This window comes from Macaca mulatta, chromosome 11 (genome assembly GCF_049350105.2).
Source record: "Macaca mulatta isolate MMU2019108-1 chromosome 11, T2T-MMU8v2.0, whole genome shotgun sequence".
NCBI classification, from domain to species: Eukaryota; Metazoa; Chordata; class Mammalia; order Primates; family Cercopithecidae; genus Macaca; species Macaca mulatta.
The window spans coordinates 136307289-136327283 of record NC_133416.1 but is presented as its reverse complement, the minus strand read 5'-3'; the positions used below and the strand labels follow the sequence as shown (position 1 = coordinate 136327283).

The 19995-nt window shown below is 45.0% G+C and overlaps 1 protein-coding gene and 1 long non-coding RNA gene across 11 annotated transcripts in view; one reads left to right on the top strand and one right to left on the bottom strand.

Annotated features, from left to right (window-relative positions):
* LOC106992507 (uncharacterized) overlaps nucleotides 1-13011 on the top strand; it is a 41614-nt gene extending 28603 nt beyond the window's left edge. For both annotated transcript variants that reach the window (XR_013400746.1, XR_013400747.1), the window contains 2 exons: nucleotides 1996-2131; nucleotides 11998-13011. This is a non-coding gene — a long non-coding RNA (uncharacterized LOC106992507). The remainder of the gene's footprint in view (nucleotides 1-1995; nucleotides 2132-11997) is intronic.
* Nucleotides 1-19995, bottom strand: part of GLT1D1 (glycosyltransferase 1 domain containing 1) — a 125596-nt gene that overhangs the window by 40437 nt on the left and 65164 nt on the right. For all 9 annotated transcript variants that reach the window (XM_028830146.2, XM_002798840.4, XM_028830149.2 and 6 more), the window contains 2 exons: nucleotides 15486-15581; nucleotides 14780-14829 (listed from right to left, as the gene is read on the bottom strand). In XM_028830146.2, the coding sequence (XP_028685979.2) occupies nucleotides 14780-14829; nucleotides 15486-15581 (146 nt within the window). The remainder of the gene's footprint in view (nucleotides 1-14779; nucleotides 14830-15485; nucleotides 15582-19995) is intronic.

Genomic DNA, 19995 nt, shown 5'->3' with positions numbered 1-19995 from the left:
ACTTTGGGAGGCCGAGGTGGGTGGATCATGAGATCAGGAGATCGAAACTACCGTGGCCAACATGGTGAAACCCCGTCTCTACTAAAATACAAAAAATCAGCCGGGCATGGTGGCGGGCGCCTGTAGCCCCAGCTACTCAGGAGGCTGAGGCAGGAGAATGGTGTGAACCCAGGAGGTGGAAGTTGCAGGGAGCCAAGATTGCGACCACTGCACTCCAGCCTGGGGGGCAGAGCGAGACTCCGTATCAAAACCACAACAACAAACAAACAAACACACACAATTGGAATCTAAAGTGATTCCTGAGTGGGGCAGCAAGGACGGCTGCTGACGTGCTGTGTGGTCTGGTAGAAGTGGGGCAGTATGAGAGGTGGAGGAAATGCGCGATGGCGTCTTCCATGGCGTATTTACTCTCGACTTGGTGCCAAATCAAATAAAACAAACCCTCGTACAAGCTGTTATTAATTGCCTTTAAAAATCCGTTCCATTTTTTTCCAGGTACTTAAAATACAAGTGCCAGTAAGTAGTTCTTATGTATTTTGGGGGAAAAATTTTATTTTCCTTTTCTTCTGATATTTTAAAAATTCACCAAGCCTTCAAGATGAACCAAAGTTTCTTTTTTTTTTTTTTTTTTTTTTTTTTGAGACGGAGTCTCACGCTGTCGCCCAGGCTGGAGTGCAGTGGCGCGATCTCGGCTCACTGCAAGCTCCGCCTCCTGGGTTCACGCCATTCTCCTGCCTCAGCCTCCTGAGTAGCTGGGACTACAGGCGCCGCCACCGCGCCCGGCTAATTTTTTTTTTTTTTGTATTTTTAGTAGAGACGGGGTTTCACTGTGGTCTCGATCTCCTGACCTTGTGATCCGCCCGCCTCGGCCTCCCAAAGTGCTGGGATTACAGGCTTGAGCCACCGCGCCCGGCCCCAAAGTTTCTTAAAAGAATTATAGTAAACACTTCATTCTTCATAAAACTTTTTATAGTGCCTTATTTGAATGTTAATCGTATGTGCTTTCTAAAAATGTTGTGAACTACCAAACTTACGGATTATTGCTAGGTTATCAGGCATACATTAGTCTTTATCAGAATAAAATGCAATTTCATAACCGCGGCTATTACTTTGTCCTTGGTCCTTCACAGGGCCTGCTCCAGCCCACCTTCCTTCCTGCTGCCTGATGTCTCAACGGCTTCTGAATGACTGTGTTTTAATAAATGATCTTAAAACAGTAAAAAAAAAAAAAAAAAAGATACATGTTAGCAAAAGCCTGAAATGAGGCTAAGTCTCCAGCGAATTACATCGAATGGCAGCAGAGCCAGACTCAACAATTCAGAGAGGGAAAAAAGTGGTAGGAAATGGTACTATGAGCCCAGCTATTAAATAATAAAAATAGTAAAAAAAAAAAAAAAAACAAACAAACAAAAAAAAAAAAGAGAGAGAGCGAGCGGGCATGGTGGCTCAAGCCTGCAATCTAGCACTTTGGGAGGCCGAGGAGGGGATCACGTGATCAGGAGTTCGAGACCCACCTGCTGGCCAACATGGTGAAAGCCTGTCTCTGCTAAAAATACAAAAACTGGCCGGGCGTGGTAACGAGTACCTGTAATCCCAGCTACTCGGGAAGTTGAAGAATCACTTGAACCAGGGGTGGAGGTTGCAGTGAGCTGAGATTGCAGCATTGCACTCTAGCCTGGGTGACAGAGCAAAACTCTTGTCTCAAAAAAGAGGAAGAAGACAGAGAATGTTCCAAAGAATACACATAGGCTCTGGTTAGGAGCCTGTATGGTTACACCCGAGTGTGGCGAGTGAGACCCCTTCAGCCAACTTAAGGTCTTGAGACAGAGTCGTTTCCAGAAATGGGACAATTGGACAACAACCGAATTTTGCAGTGAAAGTGTTGCTTAAATGATGCAGAAGGATTTTGTCATAAAATCATTCAGGCAGAATAGGCTGGAATCCTTAGGAAGTCTATGACTAAAGGTCTGACCATATCAAAATATCTTTTAACAGGATGACTTCTCAGAAACAGTTGGAAAGGCCAGGACCTGATCACCAGCTGATGAATGAGTAATCGTGACGTCCCTGTCCATACAAAGGAGTGCCACTCAGCCATGACAAGGAAGTGCTGACTTAAGCCACAACAAGGGTGAGCTTGGGAAACACGATGCCACATGAGTTACACCAGGCAGAAAAGACCACAGAGTGTATGATTCCATGTCTATGAAATGGCCGGAGCAGGCAAATCATAGAGACAGAAAGTAGATTAGCGGTTACCCAGGGGTTGCTTAGGATCTAATTAGGGGTTATTGGGGTGAGGGGGAAATGGGAAGTGACTGCTTAATGGATAGAGGGTATCCTTTTGGGGTGAGAAAAATATTCAGGAATGAGATAGGCATGATGGTTGCACAACTTTGTGAATAGACTAAAGCCCACTGGCTTGTGCACTCTAAAATGATGAATTTCGTGGCATGTGAATTCCACCTCAACTTTTTAAAGGCCAGGGGCAGCCTTTGCATTAATCACAACCTAACATCCTCCAGTCCCAACTTGACTCCTACTTTAGAACAGGTGCTTTGGGGCAGGGACTGTGTTCCGTCCTGTTGCATCCCTGAGGGCTAATAACACACTTGTTGAATTCACCCAAAAATTAATGGCAACATATTCAAACTTATTGCTCCTCAGAGATAGGCCACAAGTTTTTAAGCAAACTCGTAGTGGATAGTGGATGTTTGGAGGCCAGAAAAAGGCAGCACCAGACTGAGGGGACTCCGGATACAGAGGGCCAGGGTCAAGGCCCCCCCAGGCACCAAACTAGCCTCATGCACATTAACGGACCTCTCCGCGTGTCAGTTTGCTCATCTGTCCAGGGAGAACTCTAGAACCTTGGGATTGCTCGGAGGAGTAAATGACTTAGAAGACGTGAAGTGCGGAGCCTGTATTCACATTCAGGCCCACTCCAGGGGCTGAATTTGTAAAACTATGCTCTGCTGCCTCTCTGCTTGCTGTTAGAACTGTGCCTGGGACACAGTAACTGCTATACGTGTTGCAGAAGAAAAAAGTCAAATGTCAAAGTCTTATTAGAAAAATACTGGAAGAAAATAATAATGAGAGCTACAGAGAGCACCACCAATACAAAATAATCCATAAGCTTAATCTCACATATATATGTATATAGTACATAATATGTAATATATTATTGTATGTATATGCACATGTATATTATATGTATATGTGTACCTATATAAGATATAATATATATATACATATTAGAAATGGGGTCTGATGGTTAGAATCTGTGTCCCCACCCAAATCTCCTGTTAAATTGTAATCCCCAGTGAGTGTTGGAGGTGGGGCCTGGTAGGAGGTGATTGGATCACGGGGGTGGTTTCTAACAATTTAGCTCCATCCCCCAGTGTTGTCTCGTGATGGGGTTCTCAGGAGATCTGGCTGTTTAAAAGTGTGTGGCACCTCCAGCCTCGAGCTCTTCCTCCTGACCCAGACACGTAAGACGCGCGCCTACTTCCCCTTCGCCTTCCGCTGTGATTGAAAGTTTCCTGAGGCATTCCCTGGCTGTGCTTCTTGTACAGCCTGAGGAACTGGAGCCAATTAAACCTGTTTTCTTTATAAATTACCCAGTCTCAGGTAGTTCTTTATAGCAGTGTGAGAACTAATACAGGGTCTCACTATGTGGCCCAGGCTGGTCTCGAACTCCTGGGCTCAAGCGATCCTCCTGCCTTGGCCTCCCAAACTGCTGGGATTACAAGCATGAGCCACTGTACTCGGCCAAGCTTAATCTCAAATGTGTACTTTTTTTTTTTTTTTTTAGTAGAGACAGAGTTTCACCATATTGGCCAGGCTGGTCTCAAACTCCTGACCTTAAGTGATCCGCCCACCTTGGCCTCCCAAAGTGCTGGGATTACAGGTGTGAGCCGCTGCACCCAGCCTCAAGTGTGTACTTTTTTGATTAACTACACATCTGAGATTAAGCGGCACTGCCACACCTCTGAACACTCCAGAACTGGGAAGTAGAGAGAAGCTCCCTGATTGCCTGAAAGGAACCCCTGTGTTCCCAAGGGCAGCCACCACACTCCTCACCACCAGAAACCTCGCCATGACACGACCTCGTCTCGTGCAACCTCGTCTTGTGCAATGACCTCATCTTGTGCAACGACCTGGCCTCAGGTAAGTTTGCTTACTGAGGTACTGAGAGGGCCTTCCTAGCGTGCTGCTTCACCTTTTCCAGCCACTCAGGACAAAGCTGCAGTATATAGTTACCATATCTGGCTCATCCAAAAGCAAAGTCTTCAACAAAACAACCAACACCCACGCCTTTCCTGGTCTTATCGACAATGAATAGAATTTTAAAACACTGAAAAAATATTCCTAAATGTACGCAAGTGTAACACAAAATTCTAAGCATTTATTGAAAGATACAGGCAGAGGGTCTAAACGCATTTTGCTAATGCCGTGCCTGCAGTTTCTTCCCAGCTGCTACTCCTGATGAGCCAGGAGTGAAGGCATATTCAATTTCTATTCTCATTTACACTTTACCAGTAGGCATTATGAAGTACAAACCAAGCTGGTTTAAAGAATATGATGATATCCCAACAGTTTATAATACTAACTGAAATAATGCTGCTTTCTAGAAACTTTGTTTCCTTTCTTCTGGCAAGGAGATGTTTCATGTGTTTATTAAACCCCAGCTCCTTCAGTTGACCAGAAAGCCTGAGATTTAACCCAAAGGATTGGTAATGTTCAGCTTGTTGACATCCCTGAGGTCACCAAGTCACTGAAAATTTGCAGTTAGCCTTCAGCAAATTTGGATGCATAAGAAAATTTAAAAGAATTCCTAGAAATCTATTTCAAGAGAAAAATTCATAGCCATAAACAATTTTTTGTTTATTGCTGTTGTTGCTATTAATAATCTATACTTCTCGGCCACCTACTCTGTGCAGAACATATGCTGAGTCCTTTACATGCATTAGCTTATTTCTTCCAACAACCTGGTTATCATTACCTGCCTTTTACACATGAAGACACCGAAGCTCAGACAGTTCTATAACTTAACCAGGATCACACAGCTAGAAAGTTGCTGGGCCAGTACTCACATTCAGGCTGACTCCTGGGGCTGAATTTGTAAAACTATGCTCTGCTGCCTCTCTGGTTTCTGTTCAAAGTATTTCATCAGATATAGTTCATAAGCTTATGTAGATTATGGAAAGCCTACCTACTGATTAATTTACCCACTACACCCCATCCATGTCTGTATTAGTCTGTTTTCACACTGTTAATGAGACATATCCAAGACTGCATAATTTACAAAGGAAAGAGGGTTTAATTGACTCACAGTTCCAATGGGCTGGGGAGGCCTCAGGAAACTTACAGTCATGATGGAAGGGGAAGTGAGCACCTCTTTCTTCACATGGCAGCAACAAGGAGAAGTGCAGAGCAAAGGGGAAAAAGTCCCTTATAAAACCATCAGATCTTGAGAACTTACTATCACAAGAACAGCATGAGGGTAACCACCCCCATGATTCAATGACCTCCTGTGACACGTGGAGATTATGGGATTGCAATTCAAGATGAGATTTGGGTGGGGACACAGCCAAACAATATCAGTGTCTGTGTCCCTGCATTCTCTCTACCAGGAATGTCATCCTCTGTCCCCAAAACCTATTCATCCTCTGAGATGAAGGCAATGCCCCCTCTCTGAGACACTTTCCCATCATTCTGTCCAGAAGTAACATCTCCACCCCACGCTATCATAACACCTACCACAGGGACCAACCTCTTTTGATACTTGCCCACATTCTCCTCCTATCTCCATGTCCCTCCCAAGGGCATGCACAGGGCCCTGCGTACAGTTCTGTGCTCATAATATCTGCAAAAAGAATGATCTCCGGCTGACCCCACTTTTCCATTTCCCATTTCTGATGCCTTTTGCTCGAATTATCCTAAACAACTGAATTACTCTTTATCCATAATATCTTATCATGAAAAAGCACACAGTCCAATGAAAGCCTTTTTTGGGCTCTACATATTAATTTTCAAAATCACATTTTATGAGTATTTTTAGTTAGAGATTTCTCTTATTTTTAATTTTATTAGCATGCCTCTGCTCTCATTAATAACTATTTAGGGAAAAATAATTTATCAAGGAAAAAAATCAAATTGTATAAAACCACAAAACACGTCATCTAAAACTTAACTGAAGGCATAACAGCAACTTTCAAGTTGAAACTAAAAACTGCATTAAATTTTTCTGGATTTACCTTCCACATTAGTTCACTTTCAAATTTCTTAGTGAAGCCACGGGGAACAAAGTGCGAGATAAAGAAAAAAAGAAGGGGGGACATTTTTATTTAATGAAAGCACATGTCATGAGATTTTAAAAGGCAAAAGCATTGCAAGCCACAATGAAAATTCTCATTTCCTCCTTCCAAGCTTATTTATTTTCTAGCAAAATACATTGTTTCAACTCCTAGACTTAAGGGAAATAATCTTTGATACAAGAAGTTATCGTGGAAAGTCATTAAGCTGTCATGCTCAAACCAAATGTTCATACCCTGCTCCTTATCAAAGAGCACCAGAAAATGCACCCACACAAGATCCCCTGCAAGCAGACACCATATGCTTCGTTGAAATGCTTGAGCTAAGAGATCAAAGAAGCTTTAATAGAAAACCAAAGCCACGCTCAAACCATCCTGCAGCTAAAACAGGATCTCAGCATGTCAAAGCAGAAAAGAAACACCAGCATGAAAAGATATTTTATTTTATTTTTTTATTATTATTATTTTTTTGAGACGGAGTCTCGCTCTGTCGCCCAGGCTGGAGTGCAGTGGCCGGATCTCAGCTCACAGCAAGCTCCGCCTCCCGGGTTCACGCCATTCTCCCGCCTCAGCCTCCCGAGTAACTGGGACTACAGGCGCCCACCACCTCGCCTAGCTAGTTTTTTGTATTTTTTAGTAGAGACGGGGTTTCACAGTGTTAGCCAGGATGGTCTCGATCTCCTGACCTCGTGATCCACCCGTCTCGGCCTCCCAGTGCTGGGATTACAGGCTTGACCCACCGCGCCCGGCCGCAAGATATTTTATTTAACACTCACAGGACGCTGCCTAGGAATGAGGCACTACTCCAGGCACCGTCTAAGTCTTCACTCGTCGACTCCCCGCTGCAAACTGTGAGGCAGGTAGTATTAGCTCAGTCATCCCCATTTTACAGATGGGGAAACTGAGGGACGGACTGTGCACCCAGGTAGCTGGATCCAGAGTCCACGACATGTGTGTGACCACTCTACTACACAGCCATGTGGCTGTGGTCTAGGAGTGGTAACTAACTTGCCAGCCGTTAGCACTGAATGATTGCATGGATTTCATACGAGACTACGACCCATCTTTTTTTTAAAAGTTCTTGCTAAGTAACACAAAAATAAACATGTATGTGGCATCTAAAAACTAAAACAGTGCTAGGCATGATGGCATGAGCCTGCAGTCCCAGTGACTTGGGAGGCTAAGGTGGAAGGATTGCTTGATGGGATCTAATTAAACTAAAGAGCTTCTGCACAGCAAAAGAAACTACCATCACAGTGAACAGGTAACCTATAGAATGGGAGAAAATTTTAGCAATCTACTCATCTGACAAAGGGCTAATATCCAGAACCTACAAAGAACTCAAACAAATTTACAAGAAAAAAATCAAACAACCCCATCAAAAAGTGGGCAAAGGATATGAACAGACATTTCTCAAAAGAAGACATTCATACAGCCAACAGACACATGAAAAAATGCTCATCATCACTGGCCATCAGAGAAATGCAAATCAAAACCACAATGAGATACCATCTCACACCAGTTAGAATGGCGATCATTAAAAAGTCAAGAAACAACAGGTGCTGGAGAGGATGTGGAGAAATAGAAACACTTTTACACTGTTGGTGGGATTGTAAACTAGTTCAACCATTACGGAAAACAGTATGGCGATTCCTCAGGGATCTAGAACTAGAAGTACCATATGACCCAGCCATCCCATTACTGGGTATATACCCAAAGGATTATAAATCATGCTGCTATAAGGACACATGCACACGTATGTTTACTGCGGCACTGCAAAGACTTGGAATCAACCCAAATGTCCATCAGTGACAGACTGGATTAAGAAAATGTGGCACATATACACCATGGAATACTATGCAGCCATAAAAAAGGATGAGTTTGTGTCCTTTGTAGGGACATGGATGTAGCTGGAAACCATCATTCTCAGCAAACTATCACAAGAACAGAAAACCAAACACCGCATGTTCTCACTCATAGGTGGGAACTGAACAATGAGATCACTTGGACTCGGGAAGGGGAACATCACACACCGGGGCCTATCATGGGGAGGGGGGAGGGGGGAGGGATTGCATTGGGAGTTATACCTGATGTAAATGACGAGTTGATGGGTGCTGACAAGTTGGTGGGTGCAGCACACCAACATGGCACAAGTATACATATGTAACAAACCTGCACGTTATGCACATGTACCCTAGAACTTAAAGTATTAAAAAAAAAAAAAAAGAAAGAAATGTAGAAACTCAAATTATTTCATCCACTGAGATGACGTCAAGGTTTTTGTGGGGGTGGTTGTTGCTTTTCCCTTAGATTTGAAAGACCTTCGACAAGGCAGAGATCTTAAAGTAGGATGGTGCCCAGAGCCTTTGCTTCTGCTAAAGGCCCACCGAGGCTGGCAAGACCGGTGGCCTCACTGTAAACCACGACTGGAAGTGGAAGCCTCAGTTTCAGCAAATCCCAGGACAGCTTGGGGCTACGTGTAAACAGGCACAAACCTGGTGCTTATGACCTGTTTGCTTAAGCAACAAATCCATAACCAAAGGGTGCACTTTTCCATTTCCTAGGACTGCTTTAATTATAGATAGCAAAGTGCCTCATGAAAGAGGTGCTTTAGAATTCTTAATAATTTATGGCAATGAATTAAAACAACTCTCAGACCACCGTCCTTCCCACCCGGGTCTCGGACACTCTGCTGCAGCGCTGCCTCTCCTAGCTACCCTTTCCTCTCACTACTTCGTGTTCTCTGCTCCATCCAAGCCAACGAACATGCTGGGCTGGACGTGCAGCTCCAGACAGGGACATGGAGGTTTCAGGGACGGCGATCTAGTTGGGGTGTGGGCTCAAGGGGACTCATCTGGGACCTGTACTTGCCTACCACGTATCTTGTCATCAGATATGTTACAGATGTGTTAGACTAGCTTGGAAATGGAGAGGGGGGCCTCTGGAAACCATGGCGGAGCTAAAGCTTCCCCAGACGGGGCTTTTCATCACCGCCAGGAGCCGGCAGCACCTTCGGCCAGCCCTATGCCCCCGACTGTTCCCTAATCCTGGAATGTCAAGTCTCTGTCAACTCCTCAACAGGCAAAGCCATGGCAATCCTTGCTCAAAACCATTTTGCAATGACCTCCTTCCAGAATTAGGAAAGGAAAGAAAATACAGAGATGCATTTTGTAGGACATACAAGGCCAACAGGGTGTGTGTGTGTGTGTGTGTGTGTGTGCGCGCGCGCACGTGCACGTATGCTCACATGCACACAGTGTTTAGTTAGTTCCCAGCCCTTAAAAATAAAGGCATTTCACTGGCATTATTTTTAATAAAAACACACACATATTCACCCCTTCAAATAAAAAGAGGAGGCCTCTGGACTTGTGGCTTCTCCTGCAGAGTCAGCTCCCAGCCCTGCAGGGACAAGATTCCTAACAGCCACTTTAGGAGGGAAGACAAACACTTTTTACACTCACTGTGCTTTCAAAAGCAGGCAAACCAAAGTTAGAGGGAGGTGCCGTGTTCCATAAAGAAGTGGTAGAAAGGGGCCAGGCGCGGTGGCTCACACCTGTAATCGCAGCACTTTGGGAGGCCGAGGCAGGCGGATCACCAGAGGTCACGAGTTCGAGACCAGCCTGGCCAACATGGTGAAACCCCATCTCAACTAAAAATACAAAATTTGCTGAGCGTGGTGGTGGGCACTTGTAATCCCAACTACTCGGGAGGCTCAGACAGGAGAATCGCTTGAACCCAGGAGGTGGAGGTTGCAGTGAGCCGAGATCGTACCACTGCACTCCAGCCTGGGCGGCAGAGCGAGACTCCATCCCAAAAAAAAAAAAAAAAAAAGGGCTGGGCGCGGTGGCTCAGGCCTGTAATCCCAGCACTTTGGGAGGCCGAGGTGGGCGGATCACAAGGTCAGGAGATTGAGACCATCCTGGCCAACATGGTGAAACCCTGACTCTATTAAAAATACAAAAAGTTAGCCAGACGTGGTAGCATATGCTTGTAGTCCCAGCTACTAAGCAGTCTGAGGCAGAAGAATCGCTCAAACCCAGGAGGCGGAGGTTGCTGTGAGTTGAGATCACGCCATTGCACTCTGGCCTGGGCGGCAGAGCAAGACTCCGTCTCATGAAAAAAAAAAAAAAAAAAAAAAAAAACCACGGTGGTATAAGAGACATATTTCCTCCGGGAAGTGAAAAACATTTCTGATTGCTTCATATGAAAACAGCAACAGCAACGATGGCGTCTCTCCTAAAAGACTATTACTTACGAAGTCATTAAGAAACAGAGTACCTGCTCCCTCATCAGCGGGCAGCCAAGTTAAAGAGGAAAGACCAGCCCAGGCAGCGTCCTTTCTTCCAGCAGCTCTCTCTTCTCCCGCCTCTGCAATCAGCCCACGTGTGCCCCGAGTCTTTTTTTTTTATAGCTATATAAATATTATTATTTTTTATTATACTTTATGTTCTAGGGTCCATGTGCACAATGAGTCTGTACTTCTCTGGAAGAGGGCTCTGTCACATAACCAGTGCTGTGTACCCCTGCGTTTGCCCCCCATACCAGCTTCCTGGAAAGGAAATGTGATCCAGAAAAAGCCAGACGTTGCGACCAGATGATGGCCAGTTCAGGGTTTGGATGTTCTTCTCCAGCAGGGGTTCTTTTTAAGTATTTCCACCCCACACGCTAATGCCGTACAGAGCTCTCCCAAACTGTGGCTAGTCGCATGCACTTTCATAGTTTGTCATATCTACATGCACCGCTGCTTATTTAATACTTTCTGTGAAGTCAATTTATTTTGAGAGGAAATTTTCATAATTGGAAAGCCGGTATCAAGCATTATAAATGGGATGTGATCATCAGAATGAAAACAATGAAAAAGAAAACCACGTTATTCAATGCCTGCTAGATACTGTTGCTGCCTGCCCATGGCCCCACGTCTGAGGCCTTCTCTCTTGATTAGCCAGAATTTTAGCATCAAACTAGAAGTTTTTGTTTCAGTGTTCTTCAAACAGAAAAATGAAAGGAGAATTTTTAAAAGTAATAATGATAACCGTACCTCTATGGGACTTAAGATGAATGAGCGCACTGGGAATTATCTTGTTACTACTACAGTGCTAGCACTTAACGTGTGTGTGTGTGTGCGCGCACGTGCACGCACATATGTGTGTATGTGTATATGTGGGTGTATGTTAACGAACTGCCACATTTAAGCGTAATCTATCTTCCATATGGTATTCAATGTGGCCACACAGATTCTAGCCCTTGGTGTTTTTATTTGTTTATTTGTGTTGAAACGGAATCTTGCTGTCACCCAGGCTGGAGTGCAGGGGTGCAATCTCAGCTCACTGCAACCTCTGCTTCCCGGGTTCAAGTGATTCTCATGCCTCAGCCTCCCGAGGAGCTGGGATTACAGGGGCAGGCCACCATGCCTGGCTAATTTTTGTATTTTTAATTTTTGTACTTTTAGTAGAGATGGGGCTTCATCATGTTGGCCAGGCTGGTGTCAAACTCCTGACCTCAGGTGATCAGCCTCTCTTGGCATTCCAAAGTGCTGGGATTACAGGCCTGAGCCACCACACCTGGCCTAGCCCTTGACATTTTTAATTCCTTATGTAGCCCTTTCCAGGTAAATATTTCCAAAAGCCTTTGAAAATACTGAGAAAAGCTTGTAACTCCATGTTATGCTTTTATGGGTCCCTAGGGAACTAGAAAAAACTATATAAAGAAGAACCACAAAACAGACAAGGCTCCCGGCAGTTGTGTGGAGTTCCCTTCACTCGGATTTTCAGGGACACTGCTGCTGTAGAGACCGGAAACAGAACCCCCCGAAGAAACGGAGTTGGCACTGCCAGTGGTACACCCCATCTGACTGGAAACGCTAAGTGTGTCTTGCTTTCCAAACTGCCTGGAGTCTATGCGAGCTCTTCCTCCTGAGATGACCAGGGCAGCCTGGAGTCTATGCGAGCTCTTCCTCCTGAGATGACCAGGGCAGCCTGGAGTCTATGCAAGCTCTTCCTCCTGAGATGACCAGGGCAGCCACACAGACTTTTATGTAACACTGCAGACCAGGCAGCTGTCTTAGTCCACGGGAGCTGCTATTGCAAAATACCATAAAGCAGAGGCTGACAAACAACGGAAACATCGAGGCGCGGGAAAGACGGGTGTCTGCGAGGCCTGCTTCCCATCCGGATGCTGGCCGTGTCCTCGCTTGGTGGAAGGGGTGAGGCAGCTCTCTGGGGCCTCCCTAATGGGCACGAATCTGCCCTCATGCCTGAATCACCCCCAAAGGCCCCACCTCCTAATACCCTCACACTGGGGAATAGGTTTCAACATAGGAATTTGGAGGGATGCACACACTCAGGCCACAGCAGCAACCCTGGAACAGAAACCCCACAAAGAGGCCAGGTGCGGTGGCTCATGCCTGGAATCCCAGCACTTTGGGAGGCCAAAGCGGGTGGATTGCCTGAGCTCAGGAGTTCGAGACCAGCCTGGCCAACATGGTGAAACCCCGTCCCTACTAAAAATACAAAAATTTGCCAGGTGTGGTGACGGGCGCCTGTAATCCCAGCTACTAGTTAGACTGAGGCCGGAGAATCACTTGAACCCGGGAGGCAGAGGTTGCAGTGAGCCGAGATCACGCCATTGTCAGCCTGGGTGACAGGAGCAAAACTCCGTCTCAAAAAAGAAAAAAGAAAAAAAAAAAAAAAAAAGAAACCCCACAAAGATAGGGAGCTGTCACTGGCAGCGCTTCACCCTGTCTGGCTGGAAACACTAGGCATATTCTGTTTTCCAAACCACTTGGAGTAAAGACAGTTCATTTTCATGAGATGACCAGTGCGGCCACAGATTCTGCGAATCCTAAGCGCTTGGGACTTCTATTAGGACTGACGTGGAACACAGCACGTGTTGGATCCTGATCTGGTGAGGCATGAGTGAATATCCCGGAGTCCCCACAGTATGGGAGGTGGCGTCTGCAAGTGGCTCCCGGGGGCTCCATTCCTCGGTCACAGCCACCATGGTTGGGTAAGAATGTCTCCCATCCAAGCATGTTTCTCAGATTTACAGATACTCATTTTCCACACAACAAGACTCCCAAAGGTGTCACCTGCCATCTGATGTTAGGTGGAAGGAATGGCGCCAAGTTTGTTGAGCAATTTAAGGAAATTTCTTTTTTTTTTTTTTTTTTTTGAGACGGAGTCTCGCTCTGTCACCCAGGCTGGAGTGTGGTGGCCGGATCTCAGCTCACTGCAAGCTCCGCCTCCCGGGTTCACGCCATTCTCCTGCCTCAGCCTCCCGAGTAGCTGGGACTACCGGCGCCCGCCACCTCGCCCGGCTAGTTTTTTCTTGTATTTTTTAGTAGAGACGGGGTTTCACCGTGTTAGCCAGGATGATCTCGATCTCCTGACCTCGTGATCCGCCCGTCTCGGCCTCCCAAAGTGCTGGGATTACAGGCGTGAGCCACCGCGCCCGGCTTAAGGAAATTTCAAAGACAATTTGGATCACATATAATATTTGTCTTATGCAGCAAATTAAACTAATTTTCACTTTATATAACTTTAATTTTCTTTTTATAGGACTCCTATGTATTTCTTTTCTTTTTTTCTTTTTTCTTTTTTTTGAGACAGAGTCTTGCTCTGTCACCCAGGCTGGAGTACAGTGGTGCGATCTTAGCTCACTGCAGCTTCCACCTCCCAGGTTCAAGCAATTCTCCTGCCTCAGCCTCCTGAGTAGCTGGGATCACAGGCACCCGCCACCATGCCCGGCTAAATGTATTTTTAGTAGAGACGGGGGTTTCACCATGTTGTCTGGGCTGATCTCGAAGTCCTGCCCTCAGGTGATCCACTGGCCTCAGCCTCCCAAAGTTGCTGGGATTACAAGCATGAGCCAGTGCGCCCGGTCAGACTCCTCTGTATTTCCATACAAGTTATTAGTTATCCTTTGTAGCAATAAATTAATCGTAAAGATTCATTGTCGTTGTAATGATCTGTAACCTTGGTCTAGTTTTCATTTTTTAAGAGGCAAACTGACTTCATTTACTTAAAAAGAGGAAAACCCCACTTAGTAAGAAGAGCGATGTAGGCCAGACGCGGTGGCTCACACGTGTAATCCCAGCATTTGGGGAAGATGAGGCAGGCAGATCATGAGGTCAGGAGATCGAGACCATCCTGGCTAACACAGTGAAACCCCGTCTCTACTAAAAATACAAAAAGTTAGCCAGGCGTGGTGGCGGCGCCTGTTGTCCCAGCTACTTGGGAGGCTGAGGCAGGAGAATGGCGTGAACCCAGGAGGCAGTGAGACGAGATCCGGCCACTGCACTCCAGCCTGGGCGACAGAGCGAGACTCCGCCTCAAAAAAAGAAAAAAAAAAAAAAAAAAAAAGAAGAGCTAATTGTAGAAAAAAAAAAGTAAACTAATTGTAGAAAACACATGAAAAATATAAAGAGGAAAACAGATGAGATAAATGTTTACAGCACATCAACTTACTTCAGGACCTGCAATCACCAGGTACACACTGGGCTCCTCCTGATGCCATTCTTGGGAAGAAAAAAGAAGACAAAATGAACACTTAAAATGGTTTTATGTCACAGCTGCAAGCACAATTAACTTCGATATAAATTTCTCAATAATATAAATTAGTTCATATCATTTGGCTTTCATTCAGAGTATTAGTCAATTTAAATTACATTTCTTTAGAATTTCTGTATTTGACATTTTATGATTTTAAGTAGAATTTTTTTGTACAGTATTATCCATTGACCAGATTTCAGATTTACTGAATAACTAGGACTACTCTCCAATATCACCACAATTCAACGTGGCTTTGGAATATACTGAAGACTATATAGATGATCTTAAACAATAAACAAAACTCCAAATGCATCACACAAATCGGCATGTGTGAAATATTTTCAGGTAAAATTCTTTTAGTCTTATAATTATTTGCTCTTTTTATGAATTTCTCAGAACCTGAGGGCACAGGACAGTGGAAAACTAAACGGAAATTCCTCCGAAGAGCTGCTGATCCCATACATTATTTTTCTGTTCTTTTCCAAAGTAACAATCTAGAAACAGTTCTGCTCATGTGCAAAGAACGAGGAAAGAAAACTCAGAGCCCTGAAGACAGAAATGCAGAGATGGGCACCCACATGGAATTCCATAAACCATGGAGGAAGGCAGCCCGCAAACACACCTGAAAATGCATCCACCAGATAGAGAGGATCCTTAACTTGTCGAAGTCCACATATCAGAAGAAATATGTGCAAATTATCAGCACTGTGGTTAATCTCTGTAAGAGAAGAGTTCAGAATGTTTTCAGTGGGGAGGGTCTGGATGCTGTAGCCGCAATGATATCACGGACACACTCAGAAGTGGAGGCCTCTGACTTCGAGGCCAGCTGCTCCTACTCTTACTTTTTTTTTTCTGAGACAGAGTCTTGCCCTGTTGTCTAGGCTGAGTGCAATGGCGCAATCTCAGCTCAGCTCACTGCAACCTCCTCCTCCCCGGTTCAAGTGATTCTCCTGCCTTAGCCTCCTGAGTAGCTGGGATTAGAGGCCTCTGCCACCACACCCAGTTAATTTTTGTATTTTTAGTAGAGATGGGGTTTCACCATCTTGGCCTGGCTGGTCTTGAACTCCTGACCTCAAGTGATCCTGGTGAACCACCATGCCCGGCCAAAAAGCCTCATTCTTAAGAATGAGAACAGAGGTTGCGGGGTCAGATTAGAGGGTACTGGTGTGAACGGGGCAGCGGGGAGAGTGGAAAACATGAAGTCTTCCCTGGCCCAGGCTTGGAAATCACATATGGCCACTGCCACTGACTCTATTGGCCATCGGAAGTCCCAGGCCAGCCCTGGGTCTTGGGGTACAGAGATCTGTTCCACTTCTGTGGGAAAGGCTGCAAAGACTGTGGCCATCCACCACAAGTAGCCTTAGTGACAGATTCCAACCTGGGAAACAATGCTGCTTCTTTCTTTTGTTCATATATAAACATATTTTTTTATTTTTAGTTTTTACTTTTTCCATATTTATTGAGTTATAATTGACAAAAATTATACGTATGTGAAGTATACAATGCGATGGTTTGATATCTGTATACATTTTCTTTTTATACCTATGGACATGTGTTTATTTTTTCTTCAACTTTTATTTGAAGTTCTGGGTACATGTGCAGGATGTGCATGTTTATTACATAGGTTAACAATGTGCCATGGTGGTTTGCTACACAGATTATCCAATCACTTAGGTGTTAAGCCCAAACATCCATTAGCTGTTCTTCCTGATGGTCTCCCTCCTGCCACCCCCAACCCTCCGACAGGCCCTGGTGTGTCCTTCCCCCATGTGTCCATGTGTTCTTATCATTAAACTGCTATCTATAAGTGAGAACATGCGGTGTTTAGTTTTCTCTGCGTTAGTTTGCTGAGGATAATGGCTTCCAACTCCGTCCATGTCCCTGCAAAGGACATGATCTCGTTCCTTTTTATGGCTGCATAGTATTCCATGATGTATATGTACCACATTTTCTTGATCCAGTCTATCATTGATGGCCATTTGGGTTGATTCCAGGACATGCATTTATTTAGGCGTGTGGCTCTCTCTATGCATATATGAGTTCACGAGGACATTAATATATAAACCATTTTTCTAGTTTTATCAAGACATTATACCTCCTATCCAGAATTGTATCTAAATCTTTTCTAGAATGTCTGGCTCCTATTTCAGTCATAGTTCAGTCAGTTCCCCCTTGCCTCATCCTTTTTCTTTGCAGCAGAGGTGAAGTTGTACTTTACAGCCTGAGCTCAGCTCCATTTTCCCCACCAGAAATAATTAGTTTACAGCAAGGAAATTAATATAAATGTAAGAGTAGGGGCGGGGCGTGGTGGCTTACGCCTGTAATTCCAGCACTCTGGGAGCCCAAGGTGGGCAGATCACCTGAGGTCAAGTCTCACTCTGTCAACTAGGCTGGAGTGCAGTAGCACGATCTCGGCTCAATGCAACCTCCACCTCCCCGGTTCAAGCAGTTCTCATCCCTCAGCCTCCCAAGTAGCTGGGATTACAGGCACATACCACCATGCCCGGCTAATTTTTGTATTTTTAGTAGAGATGGGGTTTCGCCATGTTGGTCAGGCTGATCTCCAACTCCTGACCTCAAGTGATCCGCCAAACTTGGCCTCCCAAAGTGTTAGGATTACAAGCGTGAGCCACCGCTCCAGGCCAAGAATGAGGCTTTAGTCTGGAGACTCCCGGCTGCATGAGTTCCTGAACACATTATGAGCTCATGCAGGACCCAGTGAGGGTTCAGCCCTCTGTAAGTCCAGGTGAGCCCAGCAGACACACATGAAGCAGCCCTCACAGGGCCAAACCCCAAGATCAGGAGAAATGCAGGAGTGCTGCTTTCAGCTGGTACATCTTTTTTTTTTTTTATGAGAAAATATGTTTAATTTTGTAATAAAAGTTTTGGAAAAAGAGGCGTAAATTTAGACACATTTGCTTCACAGTGCAAATTTCCTGTATTGCATCTGCTCTCTAAAGTGAGGGATCCTGGCTGGGCACAGTGGCTCATGCCTGAAATCAGAACACTGTGGGAGGCCGGGCGGGAGGATCACCTGAGGTCGGGAGTTCGAGACCAGCCTGACCAATGTGGTGAAACCCTGTCTCTACTAAAAATACAAAAATTAGCCAGGTGTGGTGCCGCGCACCTGTAATCCCAGCTACTGGGGAGGCTGAGGCAGGAGAATCGCTCGAACCCAGGAGGCGGAGGTTCCAGCGAGCGGAGGTGGTGCCACTGCACTCCCAGCCTGGGTGACAGAGTGAGACTCCATCTCAAAAAAAATAAAAGAAAAGAAAAGTGAGGGATCCAGACCAAGACATCTGCAGATACAGGAAAAAGCTAAGCCTTATTAGCAAAGGGCTTTGGAGGCATTAGAAGATCCATACCCCTCACCACACAACAAATGGGAGCAGGTGGTACATCCTGAGGTGGCTTCTTACAGCTCAGTACATGACACATGCAATAGAAACTGCTAATATATTTAACACAAGCAGACCTAAAACTTCAGCATTTATAACCTGTATAATTGGCCATAAAATCATGCAGGTTCAAGGTTTTTTTCCCAGGACAGGCATTTGTCCATTATTTAATTCAAAAACTTTCATTTTCTCTATGCTATTCCAAATCCTGAACAGGAATACAACTAGTGTGAATACAATGACTTATGGCAACACCAAAACAATCACAAGAGCTTCAAAAAATTAATACGTAACTGGAGAAAATCTTTACTGAAATGTTAAGATTGAGATGTCGCTCTTAGAAAAGCCTTGGAAAATGGTCACACCCTCTGAATAAGCCGCTGACAATCTGCATTGCCAATTTTCATTGAAATATGTTGAGTTTTTAATACTTCCCTAAGACCCTTTTTTTTTTTTTTTTTTTTTTTTTGAGATGGAGTCTCAGCCTGTAGCCCAGGCTGGAATGCAGTGGTGCGTTCTCTGCTCACTGCAACCTCTGCCTCCTGGGTTCAAGCAATTCTCCTGCCTCAGCTTCCCGAGTAGCTGAGACTACAGGCACAGGTCACCATGCCCGGCTCTTTTTGGTATTTTTAGGAGAGACGAGGTTTCACCATGTTGTCCAGGCTGGGCTCGAACTCCTGACCTCGGGTGATCCACTGGCTTCATCCTCCCAAAGCACTGGGATTACAGGCATGAGCCACCACACCTGGACCTTTCCTTAATATTCTAAGTATCCTGAAGCTAACTTTAGGAATGCAAACCTTAGTGAGTCCTTGTTTGACCAAAAGCCTAAGCTAGATGCTACATGCAGAATTTTGAATTGGAGGCAGAAGAATTTGAGGTTAGGCATTTGAATATGAGGTCAAGAGTCAAGCTATTCATTTTAATACATGATTTTTAAAAATGGAGAAAACTTTTCAAGATTGCGATGTCAGGAAGGAGAAACAGTCTGAGCCTACATTGCTAGGCAAGAGCCACTAATGAAGGCTAAAATTTGCAAGTGAAAGTTTGATGAGGATAGAGATTAAGAGCACCCTCTCAAAAATTACTTATTAATTACAAAGGAAATATAATACCAGCACAGTACACGGAGAAACCAGGGGATACCAGCTTAACTAAGGGAGGAAGCCTTAGCCCAGCACACATGGCTGGTGTATACACACACACACACACACACACACACACACACACACACACACACACACAGAGTTTACATAGTCAGAAAAAGAGCTCCGTTATTGGGACAAGCTGATGCTGTACATATCCAGATGTGATACACTGAGAAGCAGCAACGTCACTTTCATCACATTCTTGATGTGCACGAATATCTATTCACATACACAGCAGGAGGAGGATGGAGAGAAGGAAGGAACAAGGAGAATCACAAATGTACCAAAAAGAGGGGGAAAGTTGAGAATCGGTATGACCGAATTGGGGAAAAAAAAGGAGATGCCAAACAAACCAACGATCTACAAAGATGGCATCCAGAGATGGTATTCAAAGCACTGTGTGAAGAACGCAGGTGATGTCAAGGTGAAGAGACTCTGTTTAATTCTTTGTTTTTGCTGTGTGAGAAGTATGAGTGATGGAAACCTATTTTGTTCCTGTACTCTGACACACTTAGCTACTGAGAACTCGAGGCTCTGAAGACGCATTGGCATTTTGGTCACGTAGGCTGTAAACAAGTGGCCCTCC